A 26,684-nucleotide genomic window follows, 5' to 3' on the forward strand; every position below is an offset into this window, starting at 1 on the left:
GTCGGCCGTAACGGTTTGGATGGATGAAGGTGGATGGACTCAACGACTCTTTACTTTTATGCAGCTGAACATGTTTCATCTGATTGAATTTTCTTGTAGTGTTATCGTAAATTTGGTCAAACAGGTTAACTGTGATGTCCTTAGGTGTTTGCCTAATTTTTGCATAATGATAATTACTTAATTAGATCCAGATGCAACCTCGTGTTCTTTTTTTTTTTTGGCCCTAGGGTCGTGTGACCAAGATATACTCTTGTTTTAGCAACAGCTTAAGGTCCTTTTCCCCATGTCAGGAGTTAGGTGTAATAATTTTGGGCATGGATGTTGTCTAATGCTTAGTAACTGATCAGTCTTTATGGGATAATTTGTTTGAGTGGATTTGCTATCTGGATGCCTCCTAAACTTTGAGGTGGGTTCGAACTTGAATTGCTTTAGACAAACAGCTTGGCGACTCGAATTGAATCAGGCTCGAGCCTTCTTTTTGACTTGGACGCCCTTGCTGGAGTCCTTTTTCTCCATGCTATGCGCCAACCATGATTCGTATGCATGAGTGGCATGTCCTTATCATATAAGATATGATATCCAAATTTTAAATATTATTGAGCTGTTTAGAGAATGTAGGTTTTTGGCTAACTCATTAAAAACTTTAGTAGATAAAAACTCACACCTTGAGAAAATCCTATTAAGAAAAACAAAAGGATGCGACCCAACTCTAGAATAAGACTCAGTTGTTCAACGTTGCATGAATACATTATTACATCACACAATAAGTTAATAAGTTCAGATCTTGTAGCTTGATGCTACTATTAGGGCGGTGTCGGTGTTTCGACCACCGGCTAGTAATTTACGCCGCACTTTTTAATGATTCAATGGCTAACAATCGAAGGCAAGGATTTAGGCTGGTTCGAGCGATCACCCTACGTCCAGTATGGGGTGGTGTTCTTCTTAATCTTTATGTTCCAATGTTGGATGCTTACAACGGAGCACTTGCAAGCGGTCTGTGCGGTTGTGTGCTGTTGTGAGATCATGAGAGAGAAGAGAGAAGGCTCAGCTCCGCCTTATATCTGTGGTGGGCTGGGCTACAATGCATGAGAGATGGGCTATCTCTCCTCCTGAGGTTGGCTATCCTACACGTGTCTCGTCTAGGCCCCGCGTCTGATCGTGCTCCGCCACGCGCTGAAGTCAAGTCTTGTCCTCCCGGTTCGCGGCGCCGCCTTGCACGTCCTGGATCCCGCTCGCCACTACCCCGACAGGTGATGGCGCCTTCATCCTTTCTGTCCGCCTTCCGGATGTGCAGGGGGCGTACCTCCCACGAGGCCTACTGCTCCCGGCCTCCTCCTGCTGATCAGGAGGTCGAGGAGCCCCGGTAGCCGTGGCCACCCGCTTCGTGGTGAGGCCGCTAGCTCAGCGGACCTACCACCCTTATGCCTGATGGCGGAGGCTGATCGGGCACGCTCCATCACATCCCTCTATCGGAGGGACTCCGCAGCCGGCGTGGGCGCTGGTCGTGGCATCATGATGGCTTGTCGGACCCGAGACGCCTCGCTGGTCCTTCGGTACATAGGCAGCATCCCTACCCCGGCTGTCGAGGGAGGATTTTGCAAAGCTGTCTTGTCGGATCTTGGAAAGTTAATGCTTCCCCGTGCCTTCCCCAAGCAATTCCGCGATCGGGCTCTCTCGGGGATTGACTTGGTCCTCCCGGCCCCCTTCCTGGCGTGATGGGTCGGGAGGGCGCCACGTGTCTGGTGTTGTGATGCCCTAGGTCGGGACGTTCCTTGCCCGTTAGCGGGCTGGCGCCGGCTGCTCGCTTGGCCCAGTCGGACCGATCCGCTTGGCGGCTGATATGGGCTTTGACCCTTAATGACCACACTTGGGTACCAGTGGTGTTTACCCGATACAGGTGGATTGATTCCTACTTCATAAAGAGGATGAAGCGAATTTATTTTCTAATATTCAAAAAATAATATGTTATATAATCATATTAGTTATATTTCAAATTTAACATTTAAACCATAAATTGAAATGACAAGTTCACCATATTATACGAGAGTATATTGGTACGTGGCAGTATTGGCGGCACACCACAGAATGCACCACCAAAGTGCAGACTCTCGCTTGCGGAGCGCGACAGGTGCATCAGGATTTCTTACAACCTATTTAGATCCTATTTCGTATGACTTAAGCTTTTCGTAAAATAACTTCTGAAAGCAGCTTCTCTAATGAAGCTGAAGCTATTTTGAAAATTATTTGAGGAAACAAGCTAAATTGTTTGGCGAAACAAGCTTTATAAGTGGATAGAAAAGGTGAAGACGCTCCTACGTAATATAATCTATTTCTAGCTTCACGGGATGCTTCATTGAAAAAATTACTTGAAAGAAAAAATTTCTCTAGTACAGCTTCCGGTAAGCTATTCCAGAAGCTAAGCTGTTCCGAAGGTATGGCAGAAGCGACCTGATATAAATACACACGACCCCGCCGCACCGCCTTTTCCCCCACTCGCTCCGCCTCTCTTCCCTCCTCCCTCCCTCGAGGCCTCAACCACTCGGGAGGTCTCTGGAGGAAGAAGGCAAGAAGCTCAAGGTGAGAGGCTCCATCTCTCCGCCCGTTCTCCCTGCTCGCTCGCCCCTAATCGTCCTGCCTCTGTCCGCCTCCGAATCCGAGCCGTGCCGTGCCGTTCCACTTCTGACTTTCTCGTTTGGGGTATTTTTTGGGTGGGGTTTTGCGGTGAGGTTTTGTGGTGGTTTCCTTGAATGCGGGTGGGAAATCGCAGGGGAAGCTTTCTAGAAGCTCGATCGAGACTCCTTCTCGAAGCGAAGCGGGCTCTAGGAGTGCCTCTTTGCTCCAAAATCTGTGGCGACTAGCGATTCGTTGGGAGACCCTTTTTCCAGGAATTTTCCGCTATTTGTTTTGTTACTTTTTTTTTTGTTTGCGGTGACTTTCCAGAAATGTTGGTGGGAACAGACGGGAGAAGCTTCTGGAAGCTCGATCGAGCTTCCTTCCCGAAGCGGAGCGGGCTGTAGGAGGTGCGGCTCTCGTCCTTACCGAGCCGCACCTGCGGCTGTCTACTTCCAAATTAATCAGCGGCGTCTGGCGATTCGTCGGGAAACCTTTTCTGAGGATGTTTTGGCCCCTCTGTTTTGAAGGAACATTTTGAATCCCCCTTCAAACGTGTGGGCGTTTTTTTTTGGTTCGAGCAGCATCCCAATTTTGCGGGTGTTTATTTGTGATTTTCGATTGCTGCTTTGATCGGATTCCGGGGGGAAGCTATCCTGTTGTTTTGTTGGGTTCTCAGTCGCGGTACGGAGATTCGATTGTGCGATTGTTGCGTGCTAGGACATCGCTTGGTTTCGATCGAAATTCAGTTGCCTACCCGCTCGTTTTTTCCCCCAAATATTGTTGGTGTGGTATCTGCTGGTTTGAAATCCCACGCGTAAATTTGTGGTTATTTTGGATTATTATCGGCTGAGATTACAGGGAGGTCTAGTGGTTGTTCTGCTGCAAATTTTGGTTCGCCATTTCCCAGTATAGGACTTCATGTCAAAGGTCGGTAGTCACGGTTTGGATGGGTGAAGGTGGATTGACTCAATGACTGTTTACTTTTATGCAGCTGTACATGTTTCATCTGGTTGAATTTGCTTGTAGTGTTATTGTAAATTTCGTCAAACAGGTTAACTGTGATGTCCTTCGGTGTTTGCCTGAGGTTTGCATAATGATAATTACTTAATTAGATCCAAATGCAACTTCGTGTTCTTATTTTCTGGCCCTAGGGCCGTCTGACCAAGATATACTCTTGTTGTAGCAACAGCTTAAGGTCCTTTTCCCCATGTGAGGAGCTAGGTGTAATAATATTGGGCATGGATGTTATCTAATGTTTAGTAACTGATCAGTCTTTATGAGATAGGAGAGTAAGCTGCATTTGCCATTTAAATCTCTGAGTGGATTTGCCATTTAAATTTATCTGATTGAATTTGCTTGTAAGTACTATTCTAAATTTGGTCAAATGGGTTCAGTGTGCTGTCCTTCCATGTTTGCCTGAGGTTTGCATACTGATAATTATATATAAATGCAACATCGTGTTCTTCTGTATTGGCCCTAGAGTGCACGACCAAGATATAGTGGTTCTTGTAGCAACAGCTCGCAGGTCTTTTTTCACCCATGTGAGGACCTAGGTGTAACAATTTTGGGCATGGAAGTTGTGTACTGTTTCATTAACTGATCAGTGATCAGTCTATATGGAATTGGAGAGTAGGCTGCATTTGCCATTGAAATTGTATGAGCACTACTTGATTTTTGTTTATATGTAGGTGTGAATGTTTTATTCGAGTGAATTGCTTGTAATGTTATTTTAAATTTGGTTCTAATTTGTTAGGAGGACTGTTTTCCCGTGTTTTCAAGGTTTGCATGATGATAATTAAATCCAAATATAATGTCATGTTCTTATATCTTGGCCCTAGATTCGTATTACCAAGATATACTGGTTTTTGTAGCATTAGCATGGAGGACGTGATGTTCCTCCTAGTGGAGGATCTAGGTACAACAAGTTTGAGCATGGAAGTTCTATCACGTATTCAGTAGCTGATCATTCTTTATGGAATAGGAATAATCTACCCATTGAAATTTCTGAATGTCAGAATGTATTAACAAGAGTTAATAGTACTGCAGTAGCATACTAGCATGTTGTGTCGGCTTCAGCATTAAGTAAAAAATTAGTTGTATTGGCTTCAATGTTCTTCACGAGAATCGTACTATGAGAATATATGCAATTTCCTTGCAGTACATAGATTATATTTGCATGAGCTTCCTTTCGTCCAGGCATACATGGCCAGATACCTTCCAATTGTACTTTATGTGGTTTATCTAGTAAAGAAGAAAGCTAATGCATGGGGGTTGTTAAAATATATCACAAAGTTATCGGTAGTTCCTATTTTCTTTTGCCTAAATCATGTGTGCATGTTATGCTTTCTGATTGTTTTCAGTAGAATTGTAGAAATGTTCTCCATGTATAGTTATATCCATTTCAAGTGTCAAGAACTAGCGACATAACAGACTCCTCTTGTCGGTGTTTCGGATCGTCGACTAGTAAATTTGTGTTTGCGCGTCTGGCTCGGATGGTGTGCAAAGTAGACACAAGGGTTTATAATGGTTCGGGCAGAATGTCCCTACGTCCAGTTCGAGCTGCTCGTGTACTTTACAAACGGTTGAGAGAGGGAACGAGCTCCCAAGTCTCTAGTGGCGAAGTGTCCGTGTGAGTGTGTGTCTGTGTCTCCCGTCCCCCATGCGGGGGGCCTCCCCTTCCCTTTTATAAGTCAAGGGGAAGAGGTCGAATACATGAGAGAGAGAGAGAGAGAGGAAAAGGAGGGTCCCCGGGATCCCGCTGCTCCTCTTCCTTGCGTGTGGGCCCCGTTGGCCCTGTAGATGATGATAGGGGTGTCCCTGCGCCGCTTCCCGGCGTGGTGGGCGACGTGCGCTCCAACAAGACAGGCGGCATGGGCCCCTGGCGAGTCTGGTGGCGCGAGCCCCCGTCGTGGTGGATGACGTGCGCTCCGACAGGACAGGCGGCATGAGCCCTCGGCGTGTTTTGCGGCTTAAGCCCCGGCTTGGCGGGCGGCGGGAGCTCGCCGTCATGGCCTGTCACCTCCGGGGGTCACATCGAGGCGTGCCCTTGCTTGTCCCTACATTAGAGGTTTGACCTCCGATGCGACCTTTCACTCCCATGGGACCCCAAGGGCCCCACGTCCCTGAGGCGGGCACGGCTGAGTTTGTGTCCTCGAGGTCGGGCGAGGCGGACCCCTCCCCATAGGGGTCGGGCGAGATCGGGTCCACACCCTTGGGGTCGGGCGAGGCGTAACCTAACTCCCGGTGGTCGGGCGAGGCGGCTCGTGTCCCGCGTCTGGGCCTGTTATTGGGCCATCAATGTTCCTTCAGCCGGCGGGCCGTCCGCGGCCGCATGACGGCCCGGTTAGGCTGAGCTGCACGGTTGGGAAAGCTAATCCGTGGTTAGTCCCCTAAGGACCACACTTTGGGGTACCCGTGATATTCACCCCCGTCACCTCTTTTTCTATGTTTTGGGACAACATTAGAATGTCACTTGGTCTTATGTAGTGCTTTAATTTTCGAGATTTTGAAACTAGTTATGCATATGCTAACTCCTATGTTTGCCATTTCTAGCAACTAGAGCTTTCTCTTTCGGAAACTAGTGAACAAGAAAGATGGTACTTTGTGCTGAACCTCCTTCCAAGTTAAAGATACCAGAGAGTAAGATCACAGAACTGGCAGATGATGCTAACCATGATTCGCCAAAACTTGAGAGAAGGACAAGGATGCACCACATTGAGCGGCACAGATCATGTGTTGTGACCTTATCTGACATGGAACTCAATGATTTGCAACCTCGTCGTCTGCTCCAGACCCTTGAGGTCTCCAAAAGCCCAGGAGCAGGATCACAGTGCTCACTCCATGAAGAAACCCCTACAGACGCTAATGCATCACACAGGCGTGCTATTGCAGATGCTGCTTGGGAAGCCCTTAAAAGGTCAATAGTTTACTTCAGAGGCCAGCCAATTGGGACTGTTGCTGCAATAGATAAGTCTCAAGGAGCGGCACTCAACTATGACCAGGTGACCTTTTCTGTTTCCAGTTCAAGCATTGATAGTGTAGTCTATTTTGAAGATTTTCGCTATCTTTTGTACCATGCTGTACACTATTATATTCTGTTCTCAAAATCTGCATCTTCTTCATAGTTATGATCTCTTGCTGCTTATTTTGCATCCAGTTTTATCGAAAATGGTTGTCCCAAAATTCCCTAATGGAGAGTATATTTATGTGGACAACTATTGGCTTCCTTCAAAAAAGTGTCCTTGATAACTCTAATGCTTGAATTAATCCATCTCTTTGTACCTAGCCATACAATACAATCAGCAATAATTTATAAATTTTATCATACCCTGCGCCAGGTTTTCATGAGGGATTTCATTCCTAGTGCCTTGGCTTTTCTGATGAAAGGAGAACACTTGATAGTAAAGAATTTTCTGGTAGAAACTGCCCACCTTCAGTCAAGAGAGAAGATGGTTGACCTCTTTAAGCTTGGTCAGGGTGTGATGCCTGCAAGCTTTAAGGTGCACCATTGCAACCCTAACCTGAAGACGGAAAGTTTACTAGCTGATTTTGGCGAAACTGCCATCGGGAGGGTTGCTCCAGTAGATTCTGGCTTATGGTGGATTATTCTTCTTCGTGCTTACACCAGATGGACAGGGGACAATTCTCTGGCTGAAAGCCCTAACTGCCAAAGGGCCATGCACCTTATTCTCAGGCTGTGTCTCTCAGAGGGGTGTGATACTTCTCCAGCCTTGCTTTGTGCCGATGGCTGCTCCATGATAGACCGAAGAATGGTAGGAGCTCATATCCAACTACTTCTGTCTTTCATTGTTATTGTTGGCAATACGCCTCGTGCCTGTTTTCTCAGGTTTTCTAGAATCTTACCGTTACACTGTATCCTTTCAAGTCCAATATGAATCAGAATTGAAACTGGTTTGCCCGTCCAATAATGTATTGATACTTCGGAGGTGTCCATATGAGTTTTATAAAAGGAATCACTTGTAGGATGGTTTTCTAACTGCTAAGATCAGGACCAAAAATCTGAAACACAAGAGAGTTGTGGACATTAATAATGCTACAAAATAGTGCATAGGTTTTGGAATGCTATATAGTTGTGAACAACATCAGTGTACTTTGTGTATAGTCAACATGTCATCAAATTCTTTGGCTTCTCGATTTATGTGCTAGTTTCCTTTCAATTTGAACCTATGCTTTGTTCTTATTGAACATACTTAGTAGGCTGCAAGTAGTTTATCTTAATTCCCTGTGGTTTGTTACCTAATTACTACATATTCATCCTGTAGGGAATCAGTTTAATGCCCTTGATCTTGGGATGGCAAGTTATTAGTGCTTTTCTTGAAAGTTTGTCCATGTTTTATCCTGTATCTTGTTTACTGAACTATTGACTGAATCCTTGCAGGGTATATATGGCTATCCAATTGAAATCCAGGCTCTCTTTTTCATGGCTATGAGATGTGCCCTAAGTATGTTGAAACAAGATTCTGATGCTGACTTTGTGAACCACATCACCAAAAGAATCCAAGCTTTGAGCTACCATCTGCACAGCTACTATTGGCTTGATTTCCAAAGACTCAATGACATATACCGGTACAAGACTGAAGAGTACTCGCAGACAGCTTTGAACAAGTTCAATGTGATACCTGAATCAATACCTGATTGGATATTTGACTTCATGCCTAGCCGTGGTGGGTACTTCATTGGCAATGTTAGTCCTGCGAGGATGGATTTCCGCTGGTTTTGCCTGGGCAACTTCATTGCAATTCTGTCATCATTAGCAACTGGGGAACAGGCTGAAGCTATACTGGATCTTGTGGAGGAGCGCTGGGAAGAACTCATCGGAGAGATGCCACTCAAGATCTGTTACCCTGCAATGGAAAATCAGGAATGGCAGATAGTCACTGGATGCGACCCAAAGAACACCAGGTGGAGCTACCACAATGGAGGCTCATGGCCAGGTTAGGGTGCTTTGGTAACTCGATATATAGCACTGGACTGTGTTATTGAACATCTTAACAGTCATATTAGTTTGTTAAGCATTATATGGTTTAGGGAGTAATAAGTAGTTACATTTCAAATCTTATGAACGTACGAGATTTGTTATTTGTCGATCTTTTGGTTTGGAGATTGAGAGCAATATTAGCTTGATTTGCCTATATGAACTTCATCTTTGGGTTTAGTAAATCTTTACTTGCATAATCTACTGACGTACTTCTGGTAGAAAAGATCAAAAGATAGTGTATATATGCAGATACAGCAAGCTGTACATCCTAGAGTTTGTGAATATAAACAGCTTTTTTTTTTTTTGCAAATTGATATCTGTACATTCTTGACCTTGCATCAACATCCTTTTTACAGGGCATGCTTGCATCTTCTGTTTGTCCTGCTTATTAATCTGCTACTCTGGCTGCTGGTGGTGGTCCTGAGAGTCGTTATTAATTCTGTGGTTTAGGGACTTGGGAATTCAATTTCAAATTGGTTATTTGTCGATCTGATCTTTATTTTAACAATATGAGCTTGATTTGTCTACAGGAATTCCATCTTTGGGTTAGCATATGTGTACATGTGTAATCTACTCTGGCAAAACAGATAGTATGTAGAAACTGAAGGCTATCGTCGATCAGAACAGTTTGTAAATATGAGAGACATTTTTGTTTGTTCAATTGATATCATTAGTGTACATTATTCACCCTGCAACAGCTTCCTCTTTATGCGGCATGCTTTCTTCATCTGTTTGTTTAATCCCCTTTGCATATACGTGTGCCTGTGCAGTGTTGCTGTGGCTGCTGGTGGCGGTGAGCGTGAAGCTGGGGCGCCCGCACCTGGCGAGGAGGGCGATGGAGCTGATGGAACGGCGGCTGGCGAAGGACGAGTTCCCCGAGTACTACGACGGCAAGGCGGGGCGGTACGTGGGGAAGCAGGCGCGCAAGTACCAGACGTGGTCCGTGGCTGGCTACCTGGTGGCCAAGATGCTCCTGGACGACCCCTCCCACCTGCGGATCATCGCGCTGGAGGACGACGGCCACTCCCGCTCCCGGGCGCCCTGCCTCAAGCGCTCCAACTCCTGTCCGTGACCCCCGCCGCGGCATACGCCTTCTTGCCCACGCCGAGACTGCGATTACAGTCACAGTCTCAGGTTTCGTTCCTTCTGATTCTGACCGAGGATAGTGAAGGAGAGGATGCATACGCTGTTCATGTGCTGTGCATTGGCACACGTAGACATAGTTATGTTACGTAGAGATGTTGGTGGCAGGATGAGGATATACAAGAATGTAAGTAGGTGCTCCTGGTTCTGCTGCGGTTGATGCACGCATCCATTCGCTAGACATGTAAACTGGTGGGGATTTTGGTAGCTGAGGCTTGCAATCCGGATGCAGAACTCTAGCTGGTGGAAACGAATTTTGCAGTGGTTGGTTGAATTCCCGTTGCTGCTTAATCCTCGCCACGCTTGCCTCGTGTCCTTGCCGTGCGGATGGATTTTCATTTGGCAGAGATGCCTGGGCAGGGAGATTGGTTTTTACTTGCTGGACCTTTTTTTTCTCTTTGTGCAATTTGCTAGCTGAGTCATTCATTACTGTCCTGGAAGGATCAATCTTTGTTTGTCCACTGCATGTACGCCATGAACCTGAAGACGAGCAGGAAGAGGAAGAGGAAGACGAGCACACCACCGGAACCTGTTCCCGAGCTTTCGGACCAGATTGTCCAGGGCATCCTGGTCCGGCAGCCTGTCAAGTCCCTCCTGCGGTGCAAGGCGGTGTGCCAGGCGTGGCGCGCCATCATCTCCGACCCCTTCTTCACCCGGGCGCACCTCCGGTGGTCGGCCTCCAGATGCGAGCAGAACCCGTGGCCTGATCATCACCCCCCACACCCTCAAGGACCCCCTCCTCCCAGGGGAGGAGGAGGAGGGCTGGCCGACCAACTTCTCCAACCACATCCGCTTCTACCAGTGGCAGCAAGGTGCTTCCATGGCTACGTTCATGCACGCCGAGGACTTCGACTGCAAGTTCAGTTTCGTGCGCTACTTTGCCCACTGCGACGGGCTGGTGCTTGCTCCCACGGACACCGGTATCTACCTCTTCAATCCGGCCACCAGGGAAACCGTCACGCTGCCAATCAGCATCCGGCACCATGAAGAGGTACACTGCTGCTGCATCGGCTTGGGCCGGGATCCGCGCTCAGGCAAGTACAAGGTAGCCCGGGCCTTCTACCGGTCATGGGACCCTGACACTGGCATGGGGACAGGCATGAGGATGGAGGTGCTCACCGTCTCATGCAACGGCGGCGCCGCCGCTTGGAGGGAGATCGCGGACGATCTTCCCTACCCTGCTTGCAATTGGCGAACCGCCATGACGGTCAATGGGTTCTTGTTCTGGCGCGTCGCCAAACACCTCCCTGGGCTGCCTCCACGGGGTCTCATCCACCTCAGCCTGGCCGACGAGACGTTAGGCATCACCACGCTGCCTGATTCTGTCGACCCGGTGCTCCCCGATGCCTTCGCGCTGGACGAGCTGCATGGGGAGCTATGCGTAACCGAAGTTACCGACGACGAAACCGTGACCATTTGGACGCTGGCTGTGCAAGAAGATGGGGTCCAAGGCCAATGTTGGGAGCAGCGTTGCATCGTCCAGCTCGGTGGTTTTTTCCATCCTTTGGCATTTCTTCCTGGTGGCCGAATAATGTTGAAGGCGGGTTTCGACATCAGCATCTACGACATGGCTACCGCAAAGCTGACAACTGTGTGGCAGATGGATCGCTTGAAATACCAGGGTCGCAGGGCACGGACGTGGAAGAATCTCTTCGTCTTCAACGCCCTTCGGTATACAGAAAGTCTTGTTCGGATCACTGTGTAGCAGCTGTTATATGTCTGCGTCTGTTTTTGTGTCTTTAGAAAAATGTCTACTTCTGTTTGTGTGTGTCTTAAGACAAAAGCAGCTAGCTTTGTTCGCTGCTTGCATCTTTTTTATGGCTATTTTCAAGATCAATACGGTGAAGCGAAGATTCAACACTAAAACGTGTCCAATATCCAAGCCCGTTTGGTAGGGCTTCAGAGGAGCTGTAGCGTCCGAGGAGCTGGAGGAGTCACAGTTTGTAGCTCCACCGGTTCTTTCTAGTTTTGTGGGAAGGAAAGCCAGAAAAATGGGCTTCAATGAACAGTGCATAGATTGTGCTCTACAGTACATGGAAACCTCGATCTTGCCATCCAAATGCCTGTCAGCTGTGGATTTTCCGTTGAGCTTTCAACATCCATGATCCATCCAACTTCATTTGTGATTGAATATTTGAATACTACATTCATTCATTTGAAACGCCTCGGCAGCCATCCATTTTTCACGTGCCCCCGCAACCACAGGCCAATGGCAGCCCAGCTAGGACGACACCCCATCCACACACCCCGCCACGTCAGCGCCGCGGCCGCCACGTCACCGGAAAAGAGGCCGCCCCGCACCCGGAGCCCAAGTGCCCAACCGCCCCCTCGCCGCACACTATCCTCTCCTCTCTATCTCCTTCACGGGCCACTGCTCGGCTGCTCCCTCCCTCCCTCGTCACCCCCCAACCCCTCCATGGCCATGGCGACCTCCACCTTCTCCCCGCGCCCCGCCTCCCTCAGGTCCCTGAGGGCCGGCGCCAAGCCCCACCTCCACCTCCACCTCCTCCCCTTCCCCCGCCTCCGCGCCGGCCGCCGGGGGAGCCGCCTCGAGCGCGCCGCCGCCGGGGAGGCGCCCGTCGAGGTCGCGCCGCCCAGGGAGCCCGAGGCGGAGCCGGCACCCGCCGCGGCCTCCAACGGGTCCGCCGTCAAGGCCGTCGAAGCTCCCGCGGAGGCCGCGCCGGCGCCGGTGCCGGCTTTCCGGGACGCGAGGTGGGTGAACGGGACCTGGGACCTCAGCAAGTTCGAGAAGGGCGGCGCCGTCGACTGGGACGCCGTCATCGACGCCGGTGAGACTCAAATTCCTTTCTAGTATAGACCATGCTGCTGCTGGCCTATTGCTGGGCTTGATGCTAGTGTGGTTGGCTGCTAAGCGAACTGTGGATTCACATGCTGGAATCTGGGGACCTCCTACCTGCTATGGGATTTGTTAGCATTTCGCTTGAGGGATCTCGAAATACTTGCTTGCATGATAGGACGTGGATGTGCATGATGACAAGGCATTTTTGCCATGAGTTCAGTTTGTCATGGATTGAAGCAAGATTTAATTGCGTATATGCTCTTGTCTTTGCTGAATGCTTCGCAAGCAAAGGTTTAGATGTATAACCAACAAAAATCATAGAGCCGTTCAGCAGCCAGATGTTTCTCGAACATATAGCAGGACTGCCGATTGAACACCTGCTGTGTTTCAACTTGTGTTTACTATAGTTGTGAAGTTGAAAATTTTGAGGATTGGATATGATTTTCCTTTTAGTTTTCAAGTTGCAATAGCTGATGGTTGAAGATGAATTTCCAGTCTACAGAGGTGCGAGATCGTTTGGATTGTGGGAGGGAGATGTATGAGCCCCACTAGAGTTTCAGCCGATCCTAATTTGTTTTAGCACACATTTTCCTGAACTGGCCTGCATTTTTGGGCATAACTTGTGCGAGTTCTCTTAGCTCAAGTGAACTGCCTAGAAAAAAAAACTTGATGCATATACGGCACATGCTTGCCAAATATGCATAAACTCAGACATTTGTTGGTTTGCTACGGTAGAAGAAACATTGCTATGTTACAAGTGTCATGTATCTTAACTGACATTGTAGCTCCTAGGGAATGCCACAGTCAACTGATGTCACCTTTGCATGATTCCAGAGGCCAGGAGAAGAAAATGGCTTGAAGATTATCCAGAGGCCACTAACACAGATGAGGCCGTTGTCTTTGATACTTCAATTATTCCATGGTGGGCATGGATGAAGAGGTTCCACCTTCCCGAAGCCGAGAAGCTGAATGGTAATATTCTCAACTCCCACCATGGTGCCATTTACATAACTAAAACTAATGTACTATTTTTTTTTACTAATGTTCAAACTGCTGGCTCAAATAGTTTATGTCCATGGATTCCGCATACAGACCCAACTTTCTCATCCAATGACATGGCCTACATCTATGCAGGTCGCGCTGCCATGGTCGGCTTCTTCATGGCTTACTTTGTCGATAGCTTGACGGGTGTGGGTCTTGTCGACCAAATGGGCAACTTCTTCTGCAAAACCCTGCTGTTTGTAGCTGTGGCTGGTGTTCTGCTGATCAGGAAAAATGAGGACCTTGACTCACTGAAGAAGATAATCGACGAGACGACATTCTACGACAAGCAATGGCAGGCAACCTGGCAAGATGAGACCACTGGGGGGCCGAAGAACTAGATCAGTGTTGGGGTCTGAATGCAGAATGCTTTTCTTGTGTTGTGTTTTGTTTTACGGCCTTTTTGTTTCCCCATCTAGTGAGGCTTGCAGGAACATTTTGACAAACATAATAATCTACGCTATCTTGTAAAAAGTATGAACTTACTTTCTGTGCTAGAGACATTTGTTATGGTTCGCCACGTATGGGCTCAAACATTTGTTATGGTTCGCCACGTATGGGCTCAAACATTTCTCATCAGAGCAGAAAGGGCAACCACGTCATGTCATTTTCATTTGTATTTCTTTTCGTTCTTTGACAACAATTCGTCACAGATATGTTCTGCTCCATGAGAACTCTAGGTCCAAAATCACAGAGCGTGCACCGAAAACCATTTGGATCACAAAATTGCCACATCCATTAGTGCAAGCAGCATCATTTATCACCTTTCACCAAATCGCGGTCTACATGGGAAAACCAGGAGCATGCTCCATCCTGGGCAAATCACAAACAAGTAGTCTGATATCAGGCACAGGGATCATTTACACATTGATCAAAGAAACGTTATGTATGTGCGAGTTGGATGTGTCTGTTCATCGATGCCTGTAAATATTTTTTTTTAGGAGAATGATGCCTGTAAATATAACAGTAGCATAATGCAGAACATGTCAAGGTGCCCATCCAAGAAGATAGTCTGAAACAAACCTGTGGAGGGACATTTGAGCAAAGCACATTGGTTGATGGCTAACTGTCAGACTACTACTTGCTTTGATCTGGCATGGAATTCAAATCAGGCATGACACGACTGAATTCTGACCTGCAATCAAAACAAATAAATTAAACTCCACACCATCTCCATAGCCATCCAGATTTTATGACACTAGAGGGAATCAGTAATTCGGCAGAAACTTCTGTAGTAAGTTAATATGTTTCCTAAAAGTACAAACTGATGGGCAAAACATACTTCTGCAGAAGGTTTATTGAACTTTGGTATGCTTTCAATTCGGCATAAGGCTGGTACTCCGTCTCTTTTAATAGCGCGTATTAGAATTTCAAAAGGTCAAACTTCATAAAATTTGACTAACTTACTGTACCAAAATGGTATTACTAGATTCATATTTGATAGATCTTGTAATAAAATATTGAATCTGTAGCCATTCATAACATATTGCAAGAGAAATTTGTTGTCAAAGTATGCTTCTAGAAAACTTTCCAAATCCTAATATGCCCTATAAAAAGAAACACAGGGAGTAAGAGCGTAAAAATGAGAGTGCACACGTAGGAAACCAAAATTAGTTGTAAACTTGGTAAGCACCTGATTGCTTATTTCCTCTAAGAAGCAAACTCAGCACAATTGATGCTGATCAAAGTTCAGGAAGTCAAATGGAGAGGAAAGAGAAGAGAACAAGACCATGCATGACCATAGAAAATAAACCATATATTTTCAAACAGAAACAGTGGGACTTGTGGCAAGAAACAAGAACAATAGACACGCTTACTATCATCAAAAGGTTAAAAAGAAAGAGCTCCTGAGAGGGAAAAAAATGCTTGAATGAAAGACCTACCCACAGGTTGAACACTTCTTCTGATTCTTGCAGAATATTGACAAACAAACTGAACAAACGTATCCCATGTCAATAGTCTTCTTATGGCAGAAACATCTGCAAATCAGTAAACAATGTTGGTTGCATTGAACTTCCAGCAATTTTAAACAAAATGGAGATTTTTTTAGAAAGAATGAAATGAAACCTTGAGTTGCTAATGTGAATCAGCCTTTTGATTTGTTTGTAAAGTTGTACAAAAGGAAGCTACGGCTATCCTATTGATGCTTAACAGAGGAAATTTAGAAGCACATACGAAGCACGAAAGTCCACTCCAAGGGTCTTAGGAAGGCGCAAAAACGTTCTTGAGTGTAAATCAGTTGCAAATACAGCCTGTATCCTTGTCAAAATGTGTCAATGAGCTTGAGAAAACTAATTAATTTCTAAAACAGAAAAAAGCTTTACACAAAAACCATGTATACAAAGAACCCTATTTCAAAATGATATGAAATTAAAATGAAAAGGTATTGCCGAATCTTAAGTGAAGAAAGAGATTTGTGTAACAAGTAGAGCTCAGTTCAGTATCTCGGACATGTGTGGATCTATTGCATAGATTCATACAAGTAACTTCCCAAATTTTGTATAAAAACAAAGTTTCATTTAGTAAATGTTTGCAACTCCTAATGTAGAACAATGACCAATCAACAAATATTTTATCACAAGGCATACATAAATGCATGATAAATTTATAAACCTCTTAAGGACAATTCACAGTTAAATAACATGCAAAAGGCTAAAGATCCCTGAATTACTATTTTACATTGCAAATCTACATCAGGAAAAAAAGAATCTATAAGAAAAACATCAACTGATAATTTAATATAACGGTAATTATGTCATTTCCCTTTTACAGGGTGGCTTCAGCATTGTGTGCTTTTCCAAAGCTCAGCCATTTGCTATTATGTGAAAGACACACAAATTATGACCATAACAAGATTATTCTGATGTAAGGACCATAGCAAGATTATGAACACATCATCAAGCTATCCTAGAAGTAAAAGATTGGGCTATATGAGAAGTATGCGAGTACAAGCAAAGGGAGCCTGGATAACTTACAGCAAGATACTGAAACAGCCCATTTAGCTCTTGGGGCTTCAAATAAACTCCTCGCGTTATGTATGAAGCCTGCAAAGTGAAGCACCAATTCAGGAAGAGAATGTTGTGGCAGCACATATTGATAAAAACTCAAATCAATAAAATTCAATAAGGGACAGAGAGTTACCTGTTGCAAGAAAGCAGAATCTTGAGTTCCCACAATACATGAATCAATTGGAACCTAAGATGTTTGTAAAATATTTCAGTCATTATGCCATACTAGCTAGTTTAAGGCCATAAACAGTTCTACCATTAATGCATATATTTATAAGCACATTCCAACATCCTGTAACTTCTGAACCCACTAAATGCACCGCACTTGAAAAGTAATAACATAGTGATTGGCCAGTGAAATGAAAGGACCAATAAATCTCAATAAGACTAAAAAAAATTGGGTAAGAGGATTGATGTGATACCATGGAACGTTGAGCAGAAAATATTGAATTCATCACTGCCACATATCTGCACATGTGTTTGATTAAGTGAAAATCAAGTTCTGGGATAAAAAAACTGTCTTGATGGAGGTGGACACATACTGTTCAGGACCATCTGGAGAACCCTGCAGACACAAAATCTGTATTTCATGTCAGTATCAACTATCATGGCATTATAGTATCTTATGTGTAAGAGCTCCAACTACAACAATTTAAGGGAAATGCAAAGCAATATTGTCGATCAAAAGACAGGTGCCTTTCCTGTTTTACCAATTGCAATATTCTAACTATCTTATATATATTTTCTTCTAAAGCACTTAATCAGTAGCAAAGATGAAAAGATCCAAATGTTACCTAAAATCCTACATGAGAACAGGTAGGTACTCACCCGAGGTTGCGGATGTCGAGTCCCAGACCTGAAAATCCTCTGTATATCTATACATCCTCCATGTTAAGCAAAACAGACACAAAATAAGATAGGCAAACGTGCAAGAATCTAGGAATTCAGACCATAGGATACAACACAAAGCAAGGGACAGCGCCCCAGACAGCAGCGACGCAGCATTTGCAGAAGCAACGGAACTGTTGCCCGCAGTGGCACGGGCATCTTGTGCAATGAACTCCTCCACCTTGCGGCTTGCCTTGTCGAAGGTGGCCATGACACCTACACCACCAGAGGGGCTGGCATCATTGGAATCAAAGATGTACGCACAAGAGCTGACTCCCGCGGCGATGACAACCACACGGTTGAGGTGGTTCAGAAGTAGGAGCGAGTTCACGAAGTGGACCAGCTGTGCAGACATAGACATTACATCAAGTTCATGGGGGAATGACAAAATCTAATCAGATGGATCAGGGCACACCTAGCAACAAACCATCTATGCCCCAAAAATTATCATCATCGGAATTCGAGCGAGGAGGCTGGCTGAGGGGAGGAAGCGGAGGGAGAGTTAGGGTTGCGTACATTCGCGAAGAAGTCGGCGAAGGGGAGCGCAGCGGCGGCCCAGAAAAGGGGGTTCGTGTCGACGACCACCACCACGAGGCTGACGTCATCTGCACGCGCCGGCGGGTGCACGAGGGCTTGTGTTAGTCAGAGCGATGCGGTGCCCGCGGAGCAGCGGAACGCGAGAGTTGGGCGTGGCTCACCGGAGTAGAGCTTGGAGTGAGCGGATGTCATGACCGCCGCCGCCGGCGTTTCTCCCGGATCGGCGCCGGCGGGTCGCGAGCAGAGCACCGGCGGGGGGCGGAGGTGCGGGGGCGGCGGCGCTGGCGGTCCGGTGGCAGTTGCCGCGGTTTGGGAGCGGTCGAGCGGAGGCCGTGCCGCCGTGGAGCTCGTGCGCGTGGGCCTCTAAGCCCGGGACTAGACGTGGGCCTGGCCCAACTTTGTGTGGTTAGGCCTAACATTTCTGGGCCTGAATTTAGGCTCACATCCTTTTGCTTTTGCAATTTTGAATCAGCCGGACTTTTTATACATTTCATAATTTTTTGCCCTTCACAAACTCATCACTTATTTTGTCTTCACATATTTACAGTACAAGCTAGGCTCACATGTTCAATTTCACAAACCCTCTCTAATATACGGACCCTATTAGTCATAAAAGGGTTGTTCAAGATAAAGATGTAGTTTTATGAGAAGACAACACGTAATTATTTATGCTTTGTGACTACTATTAGCCTAAGATATTGACAGGCTTGTGGCATACTCTTTTTTCAGTTTGTATTTGTTTCACGGAAGGTTCTGTTTGAAATTTGAACATGGGGCTATGCATTAAATGTTTGACCAGATCTTATCAAGCAATTTAGAGACATTTGAACTTTTATACCAAATTGCCCGCTTGAAAGTTCAGAATTCCGTTTTTGTTGCGCAAATGGCACGCGAATACTTTGTGTTTTCGTACTCTGTGTTGTTCATTCGTTTTTTGTTGCAGAAATAACATCGTAATGATTTTGTACACCCTATTAACAAAAGACCTTGCTACTCTGCATAATCTCTAAGAAGCTGTGCAGGAAACAGTTAGAAAAAACTGAGGATTCAGAAGATGTTGATCGAGATGCAGCTGAACTCAGCTCACTGCCATGGCCAGAGCTGAGCCCTCCTCTCCTAATGCCCCTCGGGTAGACAGACCAGAGGCCGCGCTAGAGCTAACCACTCACTCGAAGGAGTCGGACGCCATCATCTGGCCCTCGTCGCTGCCGCCCCGCCGCGCGGACATGGGCGACTTGAGGAAGCTCGGCGTGCCCGGCCTCGACGACGACGCCGACGCCTTCCTGGCGCTGCCGCCCATGGACAGCGTCCTCGTCACGTTCTTGATGTTCTTGGGCGGCGGCCGGGCCACCGGCGACGCGTCCCGCTCCGGCGCCGCGCCCTGCAGCCGCCTCTGGTCCCGCTGCCTCTTCCGCTCCTGCTCCTTCTCCTTCCTCGCGTTGCTGTACTCCTCCAGCATGTCCAGCAGCGCCTCCTGCGTTCGCCGGCGAAGACAAGATAATTTTTTATTCGAGAGCGGATCTCTTTGTTTCGACACGAACAGCCGTAGGTTTTAGCAAGGCGTACACCATCGTACTCGAACTTGACGCCTCTCTCCTTCTCCCAGGCAACAACCTTCGCCGTCAGAGCTTCCGCCATGGCTGACGACCACGCAAACACATCAGTTTCTTTTCTTGGAACGATCACGTTCGGCGACGATGAAGAACAGAGGTTTTTAGATCGTTGGTTACCCGGCATCTTGCTGACCAATGCGCGCGCTTTCTCGGCGCGCTTCAGCACCAGATGCGTCCCTTTGCCCACATTGTACCTGTTCTCGTTCTGCAATCAAGAACAGAAATGTTCAGTGATCCTCTTAGAGCCAGGGACACTTGTCTGTTTCTTTTGGTGATCAGGAATCGAAGAGTTCGGAAGCCTGATGACACGCACTCTGTTGTACTCCTCGAGCCAGGACTCCTCCTCCAGCGCCGCCTGCCACTTGTCCATCCTCTCGAGGACGTCCTTCCTGCTGAACTCCAGATCCTTGGCCTCCGAGATCTGCACCTCCAGCCGTTCCAGGATCAGGGCTCGCTCAGCATCTGCAGGCACAAAATTGAGATTCCTCAGGCCTGAGAAGCAATTAGTTTCTACTGCAAACTCTGCTAGCTGCGGATCTCCTCGACTGCATACCGCTGTCGATGGCGTCGAACATCGCCACGGCGTCGCCGTCGTCCTCCTCCGGCAGGCGCGCGCGCCGGCGGATCTCCTTGAGCTCATCGTACTTCTTGACGACGAGGTCCTTCATCCGGCACTCCTTGAGGGTTTCGAGCCTCACCACCTCCGCCTCCACCTGCACCGCGCGCGCCCCGGTCAGAACGGCGGCGAAGCCCCGGCCGAGAAGCTAACTAACCGCGCGCGCGCCACCGACGTTGCGTATGAAGTCCATGGAGAGCGCGTTGGGCTCCGTGATCTCGTCCTCGGACGCGGCGATGTTGCAGGCCACGCCCTGGAACCGCCGCTGCTCCTCCGCCGGCGTGTCCATCAGGTTCCACAGCTCCAGCATGCTGGCCAGCAGGTCTTGCAACTGCCAATATGCGGCGGCGGCAGCTGCCGGTTAGATCACATCACAAATCTGAGAGCCACGCCATCCATTTGGTTTCGGAATGCCGGCTCACCTTCCCCATTCGGCTCCGTTTGATCTCCCTCAGCCTCTCGATCTCCGACGCCAGCCTCGCGATCGCGTCGTCGCTGAAGTGGCCGGCTTGATCGCCGCCATGAGTGGCAATGATCTCTCTGGGATTCATGCCGAGAACCAAGGACGAAGAATGCAGCGAGGCCATGAGCTCGGCCACCTTCCTGGTGCGACTTTCCTATCAAGATTTAGAAGAAAGAATAATTAATGTTAAGGATCAATCAGGAATAAACTCCTCCTTCAGATTTATAGCACTCGCTCTGTAGCCCCCAAATTGTGATTGATCTGAACCTTCTCCGATTGCAGGTGCTGCAGGTACGCCCTGAGCTCTTCGAGCTTGGTCAGCGTCAGGTCGGAGCTGTCGGCGACAACACGGGGCTGGCCGCCGCCCAGGTTCATCTCCTGGTGGATCCTGTTCACCCTCTCCGTCACGTCCGAGAACTGCCGCCGCCTCTCCTCCCGCCGCCGCCTCATCTCCGCCAGCTCCGGCGCGATCGAGCCCAGCTCCTCCTTCAGGCTCCCCGTGCCCTGCTCTCTCAAATCCCTCGTCAGACATGCATCACCACTGGCACGTCGGCAATGATGGATGGGGCCGCCGTTCGCATGTTTACCTGCAGCGACGAGCAGGCCGTCTGCACGGTGGCCGGCGGCTCGCCAATGGTGGCGCAGATGGCGGCGACCTCGGCGACGGAGTCGGCGATCTCCCGCTTGAGCTGCGCCCTGTGCTGCCGCACCTGCTCGACCTTGGCGCGGTAGACGTTGAGGCACTCCTCCTCCAGCGCTTGCAGCATCCCCCGGCGATCCTCCTCCCCTTCCCCGATCTCGTCCCACATCTCCTGCGAGCGCGTGAGAAATCAAACCAGCAATCAACACGACGAGCGGATCGCCGGGCGCTGGTCGGCGTGATGCGTGAGGAGACCGAACCGAACGACAGAGACGACGCAACGGACACTGACCCCGAGCTCGTGCAGCAGCTCCTCGCGCCGGGGCTCCATCTGGAAGGGGAACAGGATGGCCCTCAGCTTCAGGGAGAGCATTGGGCTCCGCCACGCTGCCCTCTCCTCATGCTTTCCTCCTCCTCCTCCTCCTCCTCCTCCTGATCAGCTATGATCAGCTCAAGAACGCGGCAATGGCGGCGAATCTGAACGGAATAACGCGACGTGCAATCGCAATCTGCCCCCGGCTATGCTTCTTCACGCCGGCACCGTACCCTCGCCGCAAGCCGCTCGATCAGGGAGTCGCTGCTCGATCTTGTTGCGATCGCGATTGCTGCACGAGGGATTCAGCAGGCGGAGTGCAGAAAGGGGAAAATTAAAATTGGGAGACGAGGATTGCGGCTAAAAGAGGCATGCAGATGCAGGGGGAGAGAGGCCGCGTGCATGTGATGCGTGAAGTTTGGGTGGCGACAGGCAATGGTGCCCCAGAAATAGGATTAGGAACAGGAGTCTAAGATCGAGGTGGATGAACAATGGCGATCTGTATTAATCTCTTTTTAGATGGACGATTTATCCCTTTTCCGGCACTGGTCTAAGTTTAAGAAAGAAATCGTAACTTTTTTCACTTGAGCTTGGTGGAAATAAAATTTATATAAAAATGTAAACCTCGACTAGGTGAGCGTGAACCATCTGGTTCAGCTCATTCACCAAATATGTGTCATGTGGGGTAGCGGAAAATGGGAATATGACGGCTCGCTCTGTTGTTGAAATTTATGTTTTTACATCAACTTCACGGCGGAAAATATTGGAAGACAAGAAAGGGGTCTGAAACGGGCCAATATCAGGAAATTATGTCATCTGAAGTTTTGCCAACGATTCACAGCAGTGAAGTCTAGTATTCTTAGCGAACTAACGTACCATTATTTTTTTCTTGATGTTGACGTACTCGATAGTCAAGCTAGCTGGTGCTCCGGGCCTCCCTGCGGGAGGTTAAATTGCTGCTCTCTCCGTACCAAATTATTAATTATTTTAAATTTTCTAACTACATAGATTTTGCTATACATTTAGATTATATAATATATATGTATAACAAAATAACTCATACTTTAGAGGATGGAGTGAAAAACTCTCTAGCTGCGTATTCACCATAATTTTTGTTTCATATAAAAATGATACGGTACTTGTGAAACAGTGAAAGAAGACGACGAATTGCCAACTGATAGTTGAGTTAATTATAATCTCAAGCATACAGTCAGACCAGCAGTGGTCGCTGATCATTTCCGTGGCACTGCCGACGGCGTCAAAGGTGTCCCTCGGTCGTCGCCTACTCGCCTGTCTCCCGGCCACGCCAGCGACGTCGGCCAGCGCCCGGCGGGGCGCCGGGCGCGTCTTCCGTGCCTCGATCGATTTCTCCACGCGGTGTTGGACTTGGACTCGAGTCGCCGTCACGGCGAATTGATCAAGAAGCTGCTGACAGCGACGGCGCCAGGCAGGCTCGGCGACGACGACGTCGACGGCGACGGCGATGACGGGAGAAGCTTCTTCGCAGGTTGCGCCGGGCGGCATGCGTGCGTGTGTGCGAGTGTGAGTGTGTGCATGGTCAAACCAACAGAGCTTGCTAGATGGAGCGACGCTGAATTCAACGTGTACTACGACGACGGCGCTGCCGATGCCACGCCTACGTGTACACGTACGTACACACGCGGTCGTAGCTTGACCCACGTATACACGCACACGCCGCGTATATAGCAAATAAAGCTCTTATACCAGGTCGTCGTGCATATATACGTGTGCACTCTGTCTATATCATATATCGCCAAAACTTTGCATGTACCATTTGGTTGATGCATGAAATCCAGACATGCACACACGCGTATCGTATAGCGATCTTCATATTTGAAATCCAGACATACACGTATTGTATTCATAAATCTTAAAATATTTGGTTGGAAAACATACACATATATCCTGTCTTGAAAAATTAATTTCATAATCAATGTATGTCTTTATCTATTTCTAAAGCACGTAGTGTTTCCATCTTAAAAGATTGTTTGGTCCAACTTCTATCATGGTCATGTGGGCCTTGGTCTATCCCGAATGCGGCCGGATCAGTTCTCCGTCCATAACTCGATCACGTACCCTACAAATTAACACACGGGCAATTATACGTATCTGATACCTATACAATCTTTATCTGTAACAACGTATAGGCATATTTGCCTATTATATATATTGGAAGAAGTAAAATAGGAGCTAAAGTATTTTTTTACTTTATTAGTCTACACCAACTATTTCATACGGACTATATATTTATGATTTTTTTTCTTTTTGTGTGGTTGGAAAGTAACCAAAATTTCAATCGCTTAAAATTAGGCATTCCCTTTTTTTTATCTTCTAGGAATTCACTATTCAGGTACCACTCGATCATATCATAGTTTCATGGATTAATATACATCTGAAAAAATAGTGGCAATGCACCAAAATACAATAAAATAATGACACCATTATAAGATGCATTGAATAGTGGAAAATCTATATCACCAGCCCCGTGTGTGCATGTGGGATCTCTTATGATAAAAAGGGAAAAAGAAACTTTCCGTTGGCTTGCACGTGTATGTATAGTGACTGATAAAGATGGGACTGTGCGCATACGAGTGGACCAACTAAGGAATGCATACTCGTAGTTTTGCAAGCATGCATACGCATAGGCTCCCCAGTCAAAAGTAAAGCTTACTACACGAGTAGACTTTGAGATATAATAATTCTTTGGCATTCTATTTCCCCATTTTCGTTTTTAGGTGTATGAGGATTTTGAAAGGCCAATATTTATAAGTTTTGATGAACTGTCTAAAAGTTGCGTTGGTAGGATCTCATTTCACATATCTTTTAGTGTTAGTTGTGTAAAAATTTATAATTACATTATAGGATAAATTAATGACCAAATTTTCTGTTGAAGTTTCTTTAACCCTATAATACACCATACATGAATAAAAGAGTATTTTATAAAATAATTAAGTAAGCAGTTAATTTTCTAGCTTTTTGCAATGAAGTAGTTTTAACTATTATATATCAGATAAAGCTTTACTAACAAATCAAACTCTACAACAACATGTGATATATAAAAAAAAAGTCCACAATGAATCCAGGCCAAGCTGCCATTTGAACATGGCCGATTTAGGGACGCAAAGCGAAACCACCTTGGGTGCTGTTTGGTTCGCTAAACGCAAATGCAACATTAACGGTATCAGGTGGCATCGGAGCCGGATACAATGTAAGAGAATATAGAATTTGTTTGGTTCATGTCGGCAATGAAATCAAATACGTATCAGCTAGGAGCGCCTCTCACGCTGATTTGACTTGAACTGACGGTGGTTGAGTATATCATCGGCGATAGGTAATCACAAGCAGCACCTCTCCTTCCTCCGTCCAACTCTGTGCACTTGCACGTCCAACGATAGAGATGCAGCACAGCTTTGCTGCTGCTGCTGCAGGCTGGCCAGCGCACTCAACACAGTAGATTTAACACTTGCCAACATTGCCCATCATAAACTTGGCAATCAGCAAAGGAAGGGAGCGGTGGACGCGACAGAATCATACTCGGCCGTGGAGGCGAAGCAGCTGCGAATTTCTCACCGGTGTGGAGGCGGGCAGACACTCGCAATGGAGAAAGCGGAGAGCAGCGGCGCTAGCTGCTATTCGTTAGGAGGAAGAAGATGCCGTGCCCTATCGTTTTCTGTTAACAGTCGACAGGGCGCGGTATCACATTTGTATAGACCCGTATCCGATACCATGTAAACTGATTCCTGCGCTTCTCAAACAAATGTTTAAAGGTATCGGTTGCCAGTTGCCACCGTAATCCGTTAACGCTCAAAATTCCCTCAACCAAACAGCACCCAAAAGATAACCTATTTGCAAGTTCACGATCAAAGCTGCCTGTTGCCTCCTGGGTTGGGCAGATGCCTGGAACACCTTATTACCATTGAACCAGCCGGCCACTAGTTTTTCTTTTTTGGGAAACGTGGCCACTAGTTGAGAGGCATTAGTGTTTAACCACAAGGCTATTAGGCCGAAAGAATGTGTGAATAGGATAATGGTGCGAGGATGCATGCTTTCCAGGGAGAACGCCAGTGGGAGGCATGGAAAAAGGGACCATGGGAAAGAAAAGGAAGCTGTACTTATACATATATAACTGAATGTTTGCTGACTTGATCTGGTCATGAAAAATACTTTTTAAGGTCTTGAGAGCTATGGGTCACTTTGGACATCACGAGCAACGACACCGTCGTTGGCTTGTTGCCTCCTAGCAGCTACATGCCTACCTTCCCAGTGGCCCACTGCGCTGGAGTAGGATCAGACAACACCCCCTAACACACACACACACACAATAAAACAGTATTTGATGTTCTCTTTTTGGTTGAAAAGAAAATAAATCTGATTGTAAATAAGGTGACATCCTTGTTAGAGTTTGGAGTGGTAAATAAGATGATAATAATATAAAGCATCAGTATTCATCATGAAATTCACGGTAATAATGACAAGACAATGACGTACATGCGTAGGAAGTTTGAAATTCATAAGGGGGGGGGGGGGGGTCTGCTTTGACCAAGACAGCTTCCAAGGAGGAACCTAGGTGCAAGGAAGGAAGCCTGGAAGTCAATACAAGCTATAGTGACTGATGAGATGAGAGTATGAGAACAAAAAAAAATAATAATCTGGCGAATTGAATCGGCAGTGGATAATTGACTAAGATAGAGACAATGCTAGATTATACTACATAGTCTTTGCGTAACCGACCTTAGGAAATTAGAATAGTCCTACTCTAGCAATTAAGCCATCGACTAAATCCTAATTTCTCCAAATTTCTTGAATTGAACATTTTTTACTGTAGATCCTTACGAGTGATATATTTTGAGGCCACCTTTTTATTATCAACTTCTCCGTAAGGATCCAATCAGCAAAATGTCTACAACACTGGACAAGCTTTATACACCACCGAGCGGCGCTCCAATATTCTAAACACCAAAACGAGCGGGAAATATGGTGCTTTCCTCGA

At 47.1% G+C, this 26,684-nt stretch overlaps 5 protein-coding genes across 9 annotated transcripts; 3 read left to right on the top strand and 2 right to left on the bottom strand.

The window, feature by feature from the left end:
- The first annotated feature begins 2,499 nt into the window (after positions 1-2,499).
- On the top strand, positions 2,500-9,996 carry LOC112902636 (probable alkaline/neutral invertase F). Its single transcript, XM_025971756.1, has 5 exons — positions 2,500-2,577; positions 6,166-6,614; positions 6,951-7,385; positions 8,012-8,567; positions 9,382-9,996. Exons 2-5 carry the CDS (start codon positions 6,207-6,209, stop codon positions 9,681-9,683), a joined length of 1,701 nt encoding a protein of 566 aa, XP_025827541.1. The 5' UTR covers positions 2,500-2,577; positions 6,166-6,206; the 3' UTR covers positions 9,684-9,996.
- Positions 9,997-10,228: 232 nt separating this feature from the next.
- On the top strand, positions 10,229-11,459 carry LOC112883955 (putative F-box protein At2g02030). The gene is made up of 2 exons (XM_025949233.1): positions 10,229-10,439; positions 10,501-11,459. Exons 1-2 carry the CDS (start codon positions 10,229-10,231, stop codon positions 11,457-11,459), a joined length of 1,170 nt encoding a protein of 389 aa, XP_025805018.1.
- A 639-nt stretch (positions 11,460-12,098) lies between these two features.
- LOC112900242 (light-harvesting complex-like protein 3 isotype 1, chloroplastic) lies at positions 12,099-14,092 on the top strand. The gene is made up of 3 exons (XM_025969032.1): positions 12,099-12,543; positions 13,389-13,526; positions 13,689-14,092. Exons 1-3 carry the CDS (start codon positions 12,171-12,173, stop codon positions 13,934-13,936), a joined length of 759 nt encoding a protein of 252 aa, XP_025824817.1. The 5' UTR covers positions 12,099-12,170; the 3' UTR covers positions 13,937-14,092.
- An 87-nt stretch (positions 14,093-14,179) lies between these two features.
- LOC112900249 (general transcription and DNA repair factor IIH subunit TFB4) lies at positions 14,180-18,365 on the bottom strand. 2 transcript variants are annotated; one of them, XM_025969051.1, is made up of 12 exons: positions 18,190-18,365; positions 18,008-18,096; positions 17,564-17,834; positions 17,432-17,478; positions 17,146-17,168; positions 17,026-17,071; positions 16,737-16,790; positions 16,571-16,639; positions 15,771-15,847; positions 15,479-15,574; positions 14,619-14,730; positions 14,180-14,408 (listed from the first exon to the last, which is right to left on the bottom strand). In XM_025969051.1, exons 1-11 carry the CDS (start codon positions 18,218-18,220, stop codon positions 14,673-14,675), a joined length of 861 nt encoding a protein of 286 aa, XP_025824836.1. In that variant the 5' UTR covers positions 18,221-18,365; the 3' UTR covers positions 14,180-14,408; positions 14,619-14,672. The 2 variants fall into 2 exon arrangements, with proteins under 2 accessions (XP_025824836.1, XP_025824828.1); XM_025969043.1 differs by having other exon boundaries at positions 17,146-17,183; positions 18,190-18,364.
- A 577-nt stretch (positions 18,366-18,942) lies between these two features.
- On the bottom strand, positions 18,943-22,198 carry LOC112880604 (65-kDa microtubule-associated protein 3-like). Of its 4 annotated transcripts, none has more exons than XM_025945335.1 (10): positions 21,621-22,197; positions 21,308-21,532; positions 20,988-21,224; positions 20,680-20,874; positions 20,433-20,588; positions 20,195-20,354; positions 19,955-20,103; positions 19,759-19,846; positions 19,597-19,668; positions 18,943-19,502 (listed from the first exon to the last, which is right to left on the bottom strand). In XM_025945335.1, the coding sequence occupies exons 2-10, from the start codon at positions 21,527-21,529 to the stop codon at positions 19,186-19,188; spliced, it is 1,596 nt and encodes a 531-aa protein (XP_025801120.1). In that variant the 5' UTR covers positions 21,530-21,532; positions 21,621-22,197; the 3' UTR covers positions 18,943-19,185. The 4 variants fall into 4 exon arrangements, with proteins under 4 accessions (XP_025801120.1, XP_025801104.1, XP_025801112.1 ...); XM_025945319.1 differs by having other exon boundaries at positions 19,595-19,668; positions 21,626-22,195; XM_025945327.1 differs by having other exon boundaries at positions 19,595-19,668; positions 21,653-22,194.
- Between the last annotated feature and the right edge of the window lie 4,486 nt (positions 22,199-26,684).

The sequence above is a fragment of the Panicum hallii genome, chromosome 1, assembly GCF_002211085.1.
Source record: "Panicum hallii strain FIL2 chromosome 1, PHallii_v3.1, whole genome shotgun sequence".
NCBI classification, from domain to species: Eukaryota; Viridiplantae; Streptophyta; class Magnoliopsida; order Poales; family Poaceae; genus Panicum; species Panicum hallii.